This window comes from Canis lupus, chromosome X (genome assembly GCF_048164855.1).
Source record: "Canis lupus baileyi chromosome X, mCanLup2.hap1, whole genome shotgun sequence".
Classification (NCBI taxonomy): domain Eukaryota; kingdom Metazoa; phylum Chordata; class Mammalia; order Carnivora; family Canidae; genus Canis; species Canis lupus.
This window is the reverse complement of record NC_132876.1, coordinates 69,899,218-69,915,514: the sequence shown is the minus strand read 5'-3', so window position 1 is coordinate 69,915,514 and position 16,297 is coordinate 69,899,218. Positions and strand designations below refer to the sequence as shown.

The 16,297-nt window shown below is 41.4% G+C and overlaps 1 protein-coding gene across 1 annotated transcript; it reads left to right on the top strand.

The window, feature by feature from the left end:
• Positions 1-9,377: 9,377 nt before the first annotated feature.
• On the top strand, positions 9,378-15,776 carry AWAT1 (acyl-CoA wax alcohol acyltransferase 1). Its single transcript, XM_072816339.1, has 7 exons — positions 9,378-9,510; positions 10,425-10,532; positions 10,802-10,872; positions 11,762-11,966; positions 12,664-12,835; positions 14,118-14,317; positions 14,730-15,776. The coding sequence occupies exons 1-7, from the start codon at positions 9,435-9,437 to the stop codon at positions 14,882-14,884; spliced, it is 987 nt and encodes a 328-aa protein (XP_072672440.1). The 5' UTR covers positions 9,378-9,434; the 3' UTR covers positions 14,885-15,776.
• The last annotated feature ends 521 nt before the right edge of the window (positions 15,777-16,297 follow it).

The window sequence follows — 16,297 nt, the reverse complement described above, 5'->3', positions numbered from 1 at the left end:
ATTGATGAGCCAAAATAATTTATTTCCTCAAAGACTTACCACGGTTAATACTACTACCACTTCTCTGACTCTACTTCCTACTATTTTTTTTACTTGTTGCTAACTCTACTCCAGCCACACTGGCCTGCTTGCTGTTTCTTGAATAAATTTCCTGAACATGTATGCTCTTGCCTCAGGGATTTAGTACTTGTTGTTCCCTCTATCTGGAATTGCTCTTCCCCTAGATGGCCACATGCCTTCCCCGATCAATCTACCTAAAATGGCAGCCCATTCCATTCCCTATCCCCTTTACTCTGATTTATTTTATTTCATAGATTGTATCACCACTTGGCATTGGATTGTATATCCACTTGTGGATTGTTATACCACTAGTATATATATATATCTATATCTATATATATACACACACACACCCTCCCTAGAATGTAAGCATCATGAGGACAGGGACTTTGTCTAGTTCCCTGTTGCTATAACCTCAGTACTAAGAACACCACACTAAAACATAGCTGGTTGGAGTGGTTGGAGTGCCTGGGTGGTTCATTCAGTTAAGCTTCTGACTCTTGATTTCGGCTCAGGATCATAAGCTCAAGCCTCCTGTTAGGCTCCACACTCAGCAGGGAGTCTGCTTCCTCTCTCCCTATCCCTCTGCCCCTTCCCCTGCTCATGCACATAAATCTTAAGGAAAATAACAACAAAATTAAAAATTTTTAGAAATATATATAGAAAAATATCTTCATAACAACAAAGTGGGGAAGAATTTTTATTAAATAACACACATAAAGAACAAACCTTAAAGGAAAGGATTGAAAAATTCAACCACATTAAAATTAATAACTTTGAAACATCTCTAAAGCAAGTGAATGGACAATCAAACTAAGAGAAAGAGTATTCATTCAACAACTATTACTGAGCACCTACTATGTGCCAGGCACTGATAATGGTTCTGAGGATAAATCAATGAACAAATCAAAGCAACATAAAAAAATCCCTGTCCTTGGAGAGCATTCCACTGAAATATATATTATTTGTTACAGGCCAGGTGTCATTCTAAGTATTTTATATATATTAATTCATTTAATTGACACAATAACTCCATGAGTTAGGTACTCCACAGATAAGAAAAATGAAGCTCAAAGAGGTTAAGAAGACTGAGGCACAGAGAAGTTAATTGCCTGAGATTACAGTTAGTGAAGGGTGGAGCTGGGATTTGAACCCAAGCAGTCTGGCTCCAGAGACTATGTCCTCTATACCTTACTATAAATTGGTATATTAACATTTACAGCACCTAAATGACAAAGAATTAGAATATGGACTATATCAAAGAGCTTCTACAAAGTAGTAAAGAAAAACAACCATCAGAAAAATGATTAGAAGACATAAGCAAGCATTTTCCAGAAGAAATGTGGGCCATAAATACATGAACTGATGCTCAATTTCTTTACTAATTAGGGAAATACAAGTTAAAACCACAAGGTAGTATTCAACTCTAAACTGATTGGCAAAAATTAAAAAGTGAGTTAAAGTAAAATTGAATATGCACAGAACCTATGACTCAACAGTTCTACTCCTAGGCATATATCTCAGAGAAACTTTTACACACAAGCACCAGAAGACATAAATAAAAATATCCAGGAAGCATGGTTAATAGTAACAAAAACAAGATGGAAACAACCCGAATATCCATCAATAAGAGCATGGATGAATAAATCATGTTACATCCATCCACATTCATACAATGGGATACAGAAAGCAGAGCTACGTATATCAACAAAGATGAATCTCAAAATCTTACTGCTGAGTGAAAACAATCAAGCCACAGCAGAATACCATCTTATATATGTGTAGGTATACATATATGTGCATATATATAAAAATAGGCAAAACTGAACAATGTTTTATTGTTTATGGGCACAAACATACATATGTGATAAAACTACCAATAAAGGCAAGTGAATAATAGACAAACTCATCACTATGGTGGTTTTTCATGGTGGAGGAGGAGATGAGGGGAATATTATGGAGAGGCATGTAAGGGCCTTCGAAACTACTGAGAGCATACTATTAAATAAATACACCTTTGTTCTCATGATCATTCTTTCAACTCTTTTATACATATGATATAATTCATAATAATACAAAAAAAATCCTAGCCAATCTGAAAAGCATTATATACTCTTTTTAGAACAAGAAGGCTGAGGAAGAGCTGGAAGCGCATGCTTATTTCTGCCAGTCCACCCTTTGTTTCATGTCAGATTTCTTGATGTGTGCCCTTCATACAAGTTCTTCCCCAGTGGTCACAAGTTAGCAGCCCTTGGGTCAAATCTGTTCACGGTAGTGTTTTGTTTAGACAGTACAGATATTGTTGTTTTTAAAATTTGAAATGGTTCAGAAATATAAAACACACACACACACTGATACATATATACATACATTAAAATATATAGAGATAAAATAAACATGCAAAGTATTGGCAATTGTTGAAGATATAGATAATATACAAGCGTGTACTATTCTATTCTTTCAACTTTCTTGTATGTTTGAAATTTTTGACCAAAAAAGTTGGAAAAGCCAGCCTTGAAGTTTTTCTTTTTACGATTTTATTTATTTATTTGAGAGAGAGAGAGCAGGAGCAGGGCAGGGGCAGAGGGAGAAGCAAACTCTCCACTCAGTGGGGAGCCCAATGTGGGGTTCAGTGTGAGTTCAATGTGGGGCTCAATCTGGAGACTCCAGGATCATGACCTGAGCCAAAGGTAGATACCCAACCAACTGAGCCACCCAGGTGCCCCAACCTTGAAGTTCTTTAGAAGGAGCATGCCCTTTCTAGTTCACCACAATCCCCACCATTCCCTAGTGTAATTTTCAGCCTGTCCTGTCATTTCTAGTATCTCTGTTCCCTAGAGATATTTGAGTTTGCAACATGTGGTTCAGCTTGTAGATCTTGGTCCCTCCTAGATCTCCCGCCTCCTAAATGTAAATAGGTCAAGGTGTTGGGACAGGTGTTTCTCTCATTCTCATAAGCTGAATAAACCATACATGAGGTTTTGGTTTTTTATAACAGGTTAAGGACAATACAAGCTGATGTAATTCACCACTACCCTGCAGTGGAGAGGGAAGCCCTCCAGCAACTACAGTAACTTTGGCAATTGTACTATACCTTGTAAGATATAGGTAGGGCCTTGAAAAAGTCAAGCCACACCAGCGAGCTTCTCCCAGAAGATAAGATGAAGAATTTTATTTTATTTTTTAAAAGATTTTAGATTTTATTTATTTATTCATGAGAGAGAGACACACACACACACAGAGGTAGAGACACAGGCAAAGGGAAAAGCACGCTCTATGCAGGGAGCCTGACGTGGGACTCGATCCCAGGTCTCTATGATCACGCCCCAGCCCGAAGGCAGGCGCCAAACCGCTGAGCCACCCAGGGATCCCCCAAGATGAAGAATTGTATGATTCTTTGTGACTCCTGTAGTTTCTCTGGCACCAAAGGTGAAAAGGGTGGGAAAGTAAGATCTTCCAGTGACATCAAGGGACCAGTGGGGGTAGTTACTATATCAGGTGTATAATGTCTGAGATAAAGTGCTCTTTTGTTACCTATGCCAGGACTTGTGAGTTAGAAAAAAATCCCTTGACGGTGCTAGGCACCAGAAAGTTTGTAGTCAATGAACCATTCCTCTTCAGATTGACGGATTTAGTTGCTCAGAGTCCGATGACATTAGAGAACATGAAGCAGCTTCCCAGTTAGCATTTGTCTTGCCATATTCTGTGATATGACAGTTTCTTTCTTTGCAAACTCTGGTTTTCACTCCTGCAGCTATCATACTGCACTAAACAAATCCTTGATCCTTGCCACCCCCAACTTGGCTATTTCTGCACATACCATACAGCATGAATTCATCCAATTGTTTAGGATGCAAAACCGGATTAGAAGGAATAGGCAGACAGCCAGAGGCAGGCAGTGTCACTTGGTGGATAAGCTGAGGTTGGCCAGTGACACTGTATGACAAGGTGGACTGGCTTGCCACAGAAGGTGGGGAAATGGCAAGACCCTTCTATGATTGTTCTAATCACCTGGACAGAGAGTTCAATGTCACTTGTTCCTCTGATCCCCACTCACCTTTGACTTAGGACCAGAACTGAATGGTTTCCACTGGCCATGTCATTTTTTGGAATGACTGCTTTTGGTTTATTCTTGCTTTGATCTCCATATCTTGCTGATGTCCCAGATCTTAAAACTCCAACTTGTTTCTGATATCTAGATCTTCATATAACCAGGCATTGGCTTGGGGGAATATTGATGCATGTTCATCCTTCTCCATGACCTGCTTTGGCTATTTGCTATTAATATCCTATAGTGACAGAACTCACTTGAGGATTTGATGTTGCTCTGATAAATCCTTACCAGGCCAGGACTGGTAAGATAAAAGAAAGAAGAACTTTATTACCAAAGCTTGGGCATTAAGAATATATCTTCAGGCCTCTGAAAAGGAAGTGAAGGCCAAGATTAGACAATTAGCTGCTGAGTTGTAACCCAGGGACAAGACAGTACTTCTTGCATGCAGTGCTCAAGAGGGAAATCCCTACTGGAAAAACATGAATCAATAAATATAGGCAGATAGAGAAGAGGGACATCATAAAACAATGATAAGAGTGTATCATTATCCAAGTATTTATGTTAATTCTGTGGGCTCACATTTAAAAAAGAGAGAGAAAAAGACAAGAAACTATCAGTATGTTTACTAACAACCAGTTCTCACATTTCCAGGTTTCCTAATTTCTTTTGGTCATCATTCCATTTTCTTTTATATAATTCAGGGTGGCCAGGATCACCCACATACCAAGAAAGTCTCTGGTCTAGGAAATTGCAATCACTCCACCCTTAGTCCAGGTGAGACTGGATTAATTTTTTTTCAAAAATAAAAGAAAACAATATGAAAGCATAGAAACCAAATATCGATAAAACAGATTTCTTATCCATTTTTCCTGGATACAGGCTGATTTCAGTGATCCACAGCTTACAAGTCCCATTTTTCCATATGCCATCACAGCCCTGGACTTGGCTTCCATTCAAACATTTCCTGAGGTGGAGCTGAGGTGAATCTAAGCAGCAACCTTGCTGGGTCTGAAACCCTGTTTCCTGAGTTGTTTGGAGAAAAGGATCAAACCCCCTCTTGAGGCTCAGTCATCTCCTTGGAGTTCCTGAGGTGGAGCTGAGGTGAATCTAAGCAGCAACCTTGCTGGGTCTGAAACCCTGTTTCCTGAGTTGTTTGGAGAAAAGGATCAAACCCCCTCTTGAGGCTCAGTCATCTCCTTGGAGAGAGAGGTTGATTCTGCTCACCAGGTTCCCTGGTCCCTGAACATCTCCCAGGTTAACAGAGGCTTGAGAAAGCATCACACTTTCTGTACCAGTAAATCCTAAAAATTATTGGGAGAAAGGAAACTTATCAGTGTTACTGGAAAATCTGTGGGTACATGAAGGTTTCTGATCACCTACCAGTAGAAGATCTAGAAGTCTGACCAGATAATGGAAAAGGCATGCCTAAAAATTTGTGCTTCCTCTATAATAGGAGGTTAGTTGAATGAATCATGGCATATCCATACAATGAAATGTTATGTATGTTGTTAGAGAAGAAAGTTGACATGAATAATGTCCACAATATACTGCTGGGTGAAGAAGCAGTTTACAAAACAGTGCATAAAATACGATTACTTTTTGGTTAATAAATTATGCATAATAACTAACATTTACTGAGCTTTAAATATAAGCATATATATAAGCAAGGCACTGAGCAAAGTGTTTTACATTACTTTTTCCTCACAACAACTCTAAGGTGTAGGTAGTAAGCATTATACTTGTATTTTTACAGATAAACTAGTTAGGAAAAGGGTAAGTAATTATTCATAGTTCACTTGAGTGTCAGAGCTGAGAAATAGACCAAGATATGTTGGACTCAGGAGCCTAAACTCTTCACAGTGACACTATATCTATGTCTATATTTGTACAGAAAAAAAGTCAAGAGAGAGAAATACCAGGATGTTAACATTGACTAGTTATTTCTATGTGATGAGATTATGAGTGACTTTTGTTCCCTTTATGCTTTCCCGAATAGTCTGAAATATTTGTGATTTACATGGATTATTTCTATAATCAGGAAAAATGATAAATTAATTCTCATTTTGAAAAAGAGAACAGCCAGTTTCCAAACTGCTGGGGAGTGAGGGGAGTAACTTAACTATTATAAGGGTTCTAGAAATTCCCACATGACCCAAGCATTGTCTAGAATGAATAAATAACATGTTTCCACAGATTTTTTTCAAATGACCTATTGCATCATTGTGTATACTCTTAGTACTTGAGTTTATTCTATATTTCTCTATCAATGAATATAAAAAATACAGCTATTATCATGTTGAAGTCCATAAATTTTAAATACTAAAACAAGGGACAGGGTCTGCTGCAACAAGGAAGAATATATGTATAGGTCAGTTCTGTAGCCTGAATGTCTTCTCAACAACTTACTACCTTTTTCTCAGAAGCCATGGGAGGAACTAGAGGGGAAAAATGAAAATGTACAAATTATTAAAAGTTAATCCAGGAGAAGTCCCAGAAGAAGGTAATTTAGAAGGCTGAGAGAATGTGGAGAGGGAGTTGATGTTGGCTCAGAAAATTCTATTATGGAAAGACAGAATGCTAAAACTCCCTTATATTGCCAGAGGCTAATTCTCACCCTCAACCACAAGGATGTCAACATCTATGTAGGTTGAGATGCTGCAATACCCGAGTGCTAGCATTTGCTCAAGGGCCAGGCTGGTATCCAATCAGCAAGAAGACCTGGAGTGGTGCCCTCCACATCTTTTGCCAAACCAATTCAAAGGTCAGCAACTGCCTTTCCTTTCTCTCATTCTTCCTCTCCTCTTTTGTAATGTGTCTCTTGTCTTCTTTTTCTGCACACCTTCTTGGCCCCCTCTTAAATCTCCAAGGTTACACTATTCTATAGACTCCAGTGATTTCATTACCCATAAGAAACCATCATTATCAAGATCTCAAACTAAGATATTCACTCACTGATCATTATTCATTCAATACTAAGGGCCTTAGGGGCTGAGGCACTGACAACTTAGATGTAGCCCCTACCCCTTTAGAAGCATACAATCCTTAGGTGTGAAAAGCAAAAAAATGAACAAAAATAAAAACAAACCTACAACTCAATTTGCTTCATTGGGCATGAAGTTACAACAAGGCAAGAACAGGTGTCAGAGAGAGGAATGAGGACTTCGCTTCCCCTCCTTCCCATTTTGCCTGTATTTGGAACTCACCCAGGAACAAGGCTCCATACCATCACCTCTGTTTAGTGGAGCTGGTGCTGAGGCCTGGAAGACTAGCTTACTCTAAGGGTGAACAGTCTTCAACAGGCCAATGACATGGGAAATAAAAGGGAAGGAAGGAGGATTGTTCTGTATTAAAAGCAAATTTAGATCTTGCCAAAGGGCTCAAACCTGAGTCTGATCCATTCCTTGAATCCAGATGTCTCATTTCATGAAATACAGAGAAACCTACTGAAGCATACCATGAGCATACAGTAAACAAAGTCCAGGCTGTGGAAAATTCTCCAGGTCAAATGTGGAGATAAATAAATAATGTCAGAAAAAGAAAGGGATGGAGGGGGAACCTATAAATGAAAACAAACTTAAGCTCTTCTAAAATGCCAAGGCCATAAAAGGAAAGATCAAGAAACTATCACAGATTGAAGGAGACTAAGGAGACATGATTACTAAATGCAATGCGAGACCTTAATGGACTCCTGGGACAGAAAATGGACATTAGTAGAAAAATTTGGTGCAATTTGAATAAACTCTGACATTAACAGTGATGTACCAGTATTGGTTTCTTAAGCTGTGGTATCTATACCATGGTTACATAATATGTTAACATAAGAGGAAGCTGTGTGGAGAGTATAGGGGACTCTCCATACTATCTTTGCAACTCTTCCATAAATCTAAAACTTTCCAAAATAAAAAAATTTAAAAAGAGAAAATTTAAGGAACATGTCAATTCTTTTAACAGGCAAGACTAAACCACAATCATTAAGGAAGTATGCTTGGGTAATAAAACCATAGAAATGCAAAGAAAAGATTACTCTAAATGTCAGGATAGTGGTTATTTTGGGAAGAAGAAGAGACAGTTGTGATTGAAATGGGGCACATGAGAGCTCTGGAGTTTTATTTCTTGATGTAGTGGTGGCTGCAAGGTATTTATCTTATAATAATTTATTAAGCCATACATTTGTTTTAGGTGGTTTTCTGTATCTAAGTTTTATTTTACAATGAAAAATTTAAGAGAGACAGAGTTATGAAACCATAGCATTCAAATACAATCAACAAATCATGTTTGGATCCTGATTCAAATTAACCAACTGTAAAAAAAAAAAAAAACAAATTAACCAACTGTAAAAAGGCATTTGAATATGGACTGGATATTAGTTATTATTCAAGAATTACAAAATTTGTTAAGGATGATTATAGCATCACTATGGAAGAAAACATTCATAATTTTGTATGCACAATGAAGTATGTAAGAGTGAAATGATGTACCTTAGAATTGCTTTAAGATGCTCCAAGAAAAAAAATTGGGGCAATAGATGAAACAAGTATGGCAAAATGTTAATAGTTATTGAAGAAAAAAACATGAAGAAAAAGATAAAAATTTATTGCATTCTCTAGCTTTGTGTATATTTGGAATTTTTTTAAAAAAGATTTTATTTATTTACTCATGAGAAACAGAGAGAGAGGCAGAGACACAGGCAGAAGGGGAACCAGGCTCTATGCAGGGAGCCGGATGTGGGACTCGATCCCAGGTGTCCAGGATCATCACCTGGGCCGAAGGCAGGTTCTAAACCGCTGAGCCACCCAGGCTGCCCTGGAAATTTTTGTAATAGCAAGTTAAAAGAGGGGACATCCCAAGCCAGGTTACTTCAGGACAATAGTGTCTCTCAACAAAAATCTATACTAGGTTATCCCCACCCCAAAAACTATCTAGAGCTCCCTGACCACCAGCCACCTCACTGAGATCACAACCCCTGTAGTCTCAGAGTGGCCTATGAAAGGTATTTCCCTTCTCTTGGTCTCTGAGTCACTAGGACTAGATGGTAGTCCTTACCTTTCTTCATCCTGATTTCTTAATAATCTCAGGAAAGAGTCAAAGGGCAAATGGCCAGGGCCCAGGGTTCAGACCTGATAGGGCAGTCCTTGGTACTCCAAAGCCTGCCTCCTGCAGTGGGTCATAGGTGTGGGGCAGGACAAAGAAGGAAAAGAGAGGTGAAAATCCTCCTGATCATATGCATTCAAATCACTGTCGAGTGAGCTTCCAGAGGCTGGTGCCACCACTGGTTGGAAGAGTGTTCTGGGATCTTTGTCTCCTCAGGTTTCTGAGCATCATGCCTTGTCTCAAGCAGCCTACGCACTTCCAGAGTCTGATACTTCTACAATGGCCCTTGAGCTACCTTGCCATGTGTGAGTACTGATCCAAGAGCGCACAGCAAGAAACCAGAGTCAGAGGCCAGGGCCGGATCTGGGGTGAATTTCATGCTCATGGGAAATCTCATGTCCTATCTTTGATCATCTCAGAGGATACTACAGAATAAGACTTGAGTTCCATGATTGCCCTGGAGAAAGAGGAGATACCACAGGACACAGTGAGAACAAACAGAGGGGTAGAACAGGGTCATGATGGTTATGAGTAGATCTGGCTAATTTTAGCCACTTCTTAATCCTCACTATCTGGAAGGGGGAAATGAGGCCTAGGGAATAGGCCTGTATATCTACCAGAATAAGGAAGCATGGAGAGTGGGACTGAAGAAGCATTAGAATTACAGACTTGGAGAAGTATAGCCTATGTTTATACCATAGAGTTTACCATTCTGGGATGGGGTGAGGTGATAGCATGTGGGGAGAGAGTGATAATGGAAGGAATGGTGAATGGAAAACAGTAGAGGGATGCAGATGCTTAGGTGGCAGGGTGTGAGGAGATGTGGCTAGTATATGGGCAAGGAAAGATGACGAGCTTGTGGCTTAACTAGGGTTTGGGGATGGTGGACAGTGAAGGAGACAGGAGACAAGAAGGAAAAGATGGTGGATGAATGGGAGCAGGGGGAAAATGGTAAGCAGGGAGCAGTAGAGGGATGGTGAGTGGATGGGGAAGCAAGTAGATGGGGATGATAGGGAATTAGAGAAATAGGGCTGGTGTATGGTAGATGAGAGAGGGAATGTTTGAAGGACAAGTAGACATGGATTCTGGATGGGCAAGAGTTGGACTGTGCAGAAGGCCAGGAACAGGGGCTTGAGTAGTTTAGAGAGCTCTTAATGGGGACGTATATGGGCAAGTTTTGCTGGCAGCCCAATTTTGGTCTGACCTGCTCCTTCATCAGTTTGGATCTTGCAGCCATTGCTCATTTACTTGCTGTTTACATCCTTGTGGCCACTACCAGTGCTTTACTTTATCTGGTTTTTCCTGGACTGGAAGACCCCAGAGCAAGGTAAGACTTATGGACCTAGAAAGAACAAGGCCTAAGAATGTTCCAGCTTAACTTGTAACCAGAGAGTCCCACTCACCATGCCACAAGTCCCTCATCCAAATTCTCAGAGACACAGGACCTGGACCAGCCAAGACTGTCTTGGGGCCATTTCCTTTTCCACCTCTCTAGCAGAGCCATGCTCCCTCCATGCTGTTAGGAAAGCCCTGAGTAAGCGGGAGGGATGGGGTTGGCACACACAGACACCATCCCCACTGATATTTCTGTCTCAGGTGGAAGGCATTCAGCCTGGGTAAGGAATTGGTGTGCCTGGACCCACCTCAAGAACTATTTTCCCATTACGGTAAGTGTCTTTTCCCCAACATCTCCCACAGTTCCCAAAATACTGGGCATTTATGCTAAGTAACTAGGGTTGTCCATAAGGAAAATGAGCATACCAGAGAAGTCTCAGTGCAGGCCAGACATACTTCAGGACCCAACGGCGCTGCTGGTTACTTGCTACTCTGCGAGCATACTTTAGACACCCTTGGCATGACCTAGCAGATGATACACATGGAAATGCAAATACAGTTCTGTTTAACAAACACTGATTGAAAGCTTACTCTATACCACATGTTAGAGGTACAGAGAAGTGATCAGGATGCAATCTGCCATCAAGGTGCTCACATCTAATGAGAAGGATAGACAAGTATGTATTTATGATTTGGTACAAGGTATACAAGTAGTTCAGATGAGGGGTAAGAAAAAGCTTCACAGACATGGTGATGCTTAGGCAGGGTTTTCAAGTTTAGCAGAAGTTAGTTAGGCAGAAACTGGAAAGGGGTTGAGAGGAGAGCATATTAGGAAGACTTCTAGAAATGTACTGCTATGCTGATCCTCTGAGCATTCTTTGGAGTAGACAACAAACATTGCCTTAATTTTCAGAGCAGAGCTTGCCGAACTTTTCACATAATAGCACTCTTACAAAATGATACCATGCAAAAAAGCACTGAGATAAATGACCTAAACTACTTGTAACCATAGGCAAAAAACCCAGCAGTTCTAGCTGCCCCAGATCCTACCTGGTTTCCCAGGAGCTAAGGAAACCAATATCTTGGCTCCTTGAAACCCACTCATGGCCTATGTTGAAAAGCTCTGCTTTAGATATTGTCCTGATTACTGAAGTGTCTTCACCCTTGCTTCTTCACATGATCTCATTTCACCACCTCTGGCACTTCTCTCCATGGCTGCAGATCCTGAAGACTAAAGACCTGTCACCGAAGCACAACTATCTCATGGGGGTTCACCCCCATGGCATCTTGACCTTTGGAGCCTTCTGCAACTTCTGCACTGAAGCCACAGGCTTCTCAAAGATCTTCCCAGGCATCACTCCCCACTTGGCCACACTGTCCTGGTTTTTCAAGATCCCCCTTGTTAGGGAGTACCTCATGGCCAAAGGTAACTCTGACCATACTTAGTGGAGCTTCTGGCCCATTTTCTGCTAGGGGATGCACCTTTTAAAGCCCCATCCCCTACCTCTCAACCAACTCTCACTCACTCCCATCATAGCATAGTAGTTAAAGCATATATTCTGGAGTTAAACTGTCTGGGTTTGAATCCTGGCTCTGTGTGGAGTCACACAGAGCCAGCTACTGTGTGGTCTTCGGCATGCTATTGGTCTCAGTTTCTTGATCAGCAAGGTGATGCTGACGATAATAGTCCAACCTCAGATGTGGTTTGATGGCTAAATGAGATAATACAAGTAAAGTATTCAATATGGTGCCTACCACAGAGTATATGCTCAGTAAATAATAACTTTTGCTATTTAAAGGCAATAGAGGAAAGGAAAAGAGTAAGATTATAGTTGATATTCAGAAAGTCCTTCTAGTTATACCACTGGAAACCTTCCTACTATAGTTTTGACTCAGTGCCTCCAATGAAGTGGAGATATTGCCTCAAAGTGAAACATGTTGGGTTCGCCTACAGCCTTCTTTTTTCCACACCCTTTGTCCCGTCTCATTGATTCTCCTTCTGGGACTCATGGGAACAGAGGGCGTACAAACAAGCCAATGAGGAGTAGAGCAGAGGGGTTCTCTCTTAGCTATTTTCTCCTCTCCTTATTTCGCTCCTGTCTCTGCTCCTTGATTCTCTTTAGGTGTGTGCTCTGTGAGCCAGCCAGCTATCGACTACCTGCTAAGCCACGGCACTGGCAACCTCGTGGGCATCGTAGTGGGAGGGGTGGGAGAGGCCCTGCAAAGTGTGCCCAACACTACCACCCTCATCCTCCAGAAGCGCAAAGGGTTTGTGCGCACAGCCCTCCAGCATGGGTAGGTGTTCCTCCCTGGGCTAGGGTGGGTGGCCTTCTCTGAGCAGTATCACCTACTAGGTGATGCCAAGATTAATCAGATATGAGTCTTGCTCTCATGGAACTTACTAGTGCAGAGGGGAGATGGTCCTAGAATTTTAAAAAAGTTTATGTCATCCACTCCTTCTAACCAAACTGGACCAATTCTTAGGAAGCCAAGCAAGAAACCAAGATTCATTATCAGAGGGCTTGTCTAGGACTCCCTTAATATACAGATGATGCCCACATCATCTCTATTAATATTAATATCTATATCTGTTTGTTAATGGTAAATGAAAGGGACAGGCAGTACAGTATGGTGAGTATGTGCATGGAATCTGAAGTAAGGGGGCCTGATTTGAAACCCTGGCTCCATAACTTACTGTGCACTCTGAGACAGATTACTTAACCATTCTGAGTCTTGGTGTTTTCATTTTCATAATGTGGTTACAAATAATTGTACCTACTTCATATGGTCATTGTGGGGCTTAAATGAAGTCATCTACAGAAAACATCTACATGTGTCTGTCACACAGTAACTGGTAGATAATTATTAGCCACTTTAATTCAGGCATAAAGATAGCAGGAAAAGAGCAGGTGCCCAAGGCTGGAGCGGTGGGGTGCACCGTAAGGTCAGGAGGTCAGCCTAGTGAACACAGAGACAATTGTCCTATTGTAGATTCAAAGGAAAGGGAAGTAGTTCATCTAAGGCTCTTGCCTGAAGGGCCTGTTCATCAGTTTGGAGCATAACATAGGAGAGAGTTCTGAGATGAGAGGAAGGAATCCTGGGTTCTAGTCCAGGTCCTGTCACTCACTGACTGCCTGAATGACTTTTTCCCTTCAGAACCTGGGCTTCTGGATCTGTAAGATAAAGAAAATACCCCCCCACACACACACACACTGTGCCCTGCACTGTCTCTGCACTGTCTCTGGGCCAAAGGCAGGCGCTAAACCACTGCGCCACCCAGGGATCCCCTTGGAAGCTTTTCTTTACATGATATAGGTTTTTGGGGATCTCTGCCCAAAACCCTCTTCCTTCCCTACACCCCCATATCTTGCCCTTGTGATCTTGCCCAGAGATAGCATTCTCACTGGACTTGAAAATTTCAAGACAAAAGACAATAAATACAGGAGCCCTGTTCAGTGCAAGAAGAAATGCTTTATGTCACAGGGATTTTATATAGGTAGAAGCCTGGCCAGGGTTCTTCCTGGGTGATTCTCATTTGTAGCCTGTGTTTGAGAAATAAATTGAGGTTTTCTTTCAGGGCACATCTGGTTCCCACCTTCACTTTTGGAGAAACTGAGGTATATGAACAGGTGTTATTCCATAAGGACAGCTGGATGTACAAGTTCCAGAGCTGCTTCCGCAGTATCTTTGGTTTCTATTTTTGTATCTTCTATGGAAGAGGCTTCTGCCAAGGCTCCAATGGGCTCCTGCCATACTCACTGCCCATCATCACTGTAGGTGAGTGCTGCTTTTAGCCCCAAGGCCACCTCAGCTCTTTTTTTTAAAGATTTTTTAAAATTTATTTATTCATGAGAGACAGACAGACAGACAGACAGAGAGGCAGAGACACAGGCAGAAGGAGAAGCAGGCTCCACGCAGGGAACCCGACATGAAACTCAATTCCGGGTCTCCAGGATCACGCCCTGGGCTGAAGGCAGCGCTAAACCACTGAGCCACCGGGACTGCCCTACCTCAACTTTTCTTGACCTCAACCTCAGCCCTTTCCTCCCCACCCCCACCAAAGAAAAGGGTGGCAGAGAGGGAGAATCTGAGATCCGACTTGGCAAGTGAAAGGATCTGGCTCAGGGAAGAAGGTGGTTAAAGGAAGAGAAGATTCTAACACTTGCCCCTTCTCTTTTTCCATCTCCAGTTGGGGAGCCTCTGCCTCTGCCCAAAATTGAAAAACCAAGCCCGGAAGTGGTGGACAAATATCATGCACTCTATATGGATGCCCTGTGCAAACTGTTTGACCAGCATAAGACCCAGTATGGTTGCTCAGCGACCCAAAAGCTGCTTTTCGTGTGACCGAATGAGCTTGCATGCCCAAGAGCATGTTCTTTGGAGAGGAGACTCATTTGCTGCTAACCAAAAGGGAGAGAAAAGGAGATAAAGGAAGGCTGTGTATGGTAGGGGAGGACATTAGGAATTCCTTCCTTGCCACAAAGCCCTTGTAGTTGCTGTTCTGAGGAGCTTTACTCAGTCATTCTGCAAAAGGGGGCATCCTGAGGCCCCTCTGACCCAACCATGGGCATGCTAGGGGCAGACATGCTTCCTGCCTCCCCCCTTACTGGCTTTCTTCCCTAAGCCCAACCCCCTGGGTCCTGAAGGACTCAAATGATAACCAAACAGTTTGAGTAGCTACCACTCAGGTTGTTCTTGTTTTATCATAATGCATTTTCAATTGGGATATTTTGCATACTATAAGTTTAACTTGTTTAAATTGTAAAATTCAGTAATATTTAGTATATTCACAGAGTTGTGCAACCACTAATTTTCGAACATTGTTCAGCACCACAAATAAGAAAGCCAGTACACATTAGCAGTCACTCCCCATTCCTTCATCTCTCCCAGCCACTAGTAAACATTAGTCTACTTTTTGTCTCTATGGATTTTCCATTTCTGGACATTTCATATAAATGGAGTAATGGACTATGTGGTTTATTAGGACTGGCTTCTTCCTCTTAGCATAATGTTTTCAAGGTTTATCCAGGTTGTAGCATGTATCAGTACTTCATTCTTTTTGTGGCTGAATAATATTCCATTGCATGTATACACAACAGTTTTTATCCATTCACCAGTTGATGGACTTTTGGATTGTTTCCACTTTTTGCCTACTATGCCTACACTGCTAGAAACATTCATATACAGATTTTTTTTAAAGATTTTATTTATTTATTCATGATAGTCACAGAGGAGAGAGAGAGAGAGAGGCAGAGACACAGGCAGAGGGAGAAGCAGGCTCCATGCACCGGGAGCCCGACGTGGGATTCGATCCCAGGTCTCCAGGATCGCGCCCTGGGCCAAAGGCAGGCGCCAAACCGCTGCGCCACCCAGGGATCCCCATATACAGATTTTTGTGTGGCAATCTTCTGTCTACAAATATGAAGGCTTCCTTTATCTCCACACCACTAAGCTAACAAGTGTGCCTTTCAGATAAATCAAAGGGAACTTATTCAGGATTACTTTTCAGTTGGCAGAGGCATTTCACAGAGGTCACTTTGTCCTCATGATGGTCCTCTAACACCATAATCCCAAGGCATTTGCTACCATACAAGAGTCTACCATGGGAAATCTGCTTCATAACTATATTTTAAAGTCTTACTAAGTTCTGCTTAAAAGTTTTTCCTAAAGTTGCATTCTGAGAATTTTAAAAGAGTAAATAAAAATACAGATGTCTCTTCCTTCATAAGGCAACCAACAAAAGACACTCTTAAAAAC

What these genes read in the sequence shown, in the direction of transcription:
- AWAT1 (XM_072816339.1), top strand. Translation starts at nt 9,435, where the DNA reads ATGCCTTGTCTCAAGCAGCCTACGCACTTCCAGAGTCTGATACTTCTA. An exon ending in AGAACTATTTTCCCATTACG is followed by an intron (nt 10,873 to 11,761) that starts GTAAGTGTCTTT and finishes CCATGGCTGCAG; the next exon opens with ATCCTGAAGACTAAAGACCT. An exon ending in GGAGTACCTCATGGCCAAAG is followed by an intron (nt 11,967 to 12,663) that starts GTAACTCTGACC and finishes GATTCTCTTTAG; the next exon opens with GTGTGTGCTCTGTGAGCCAG.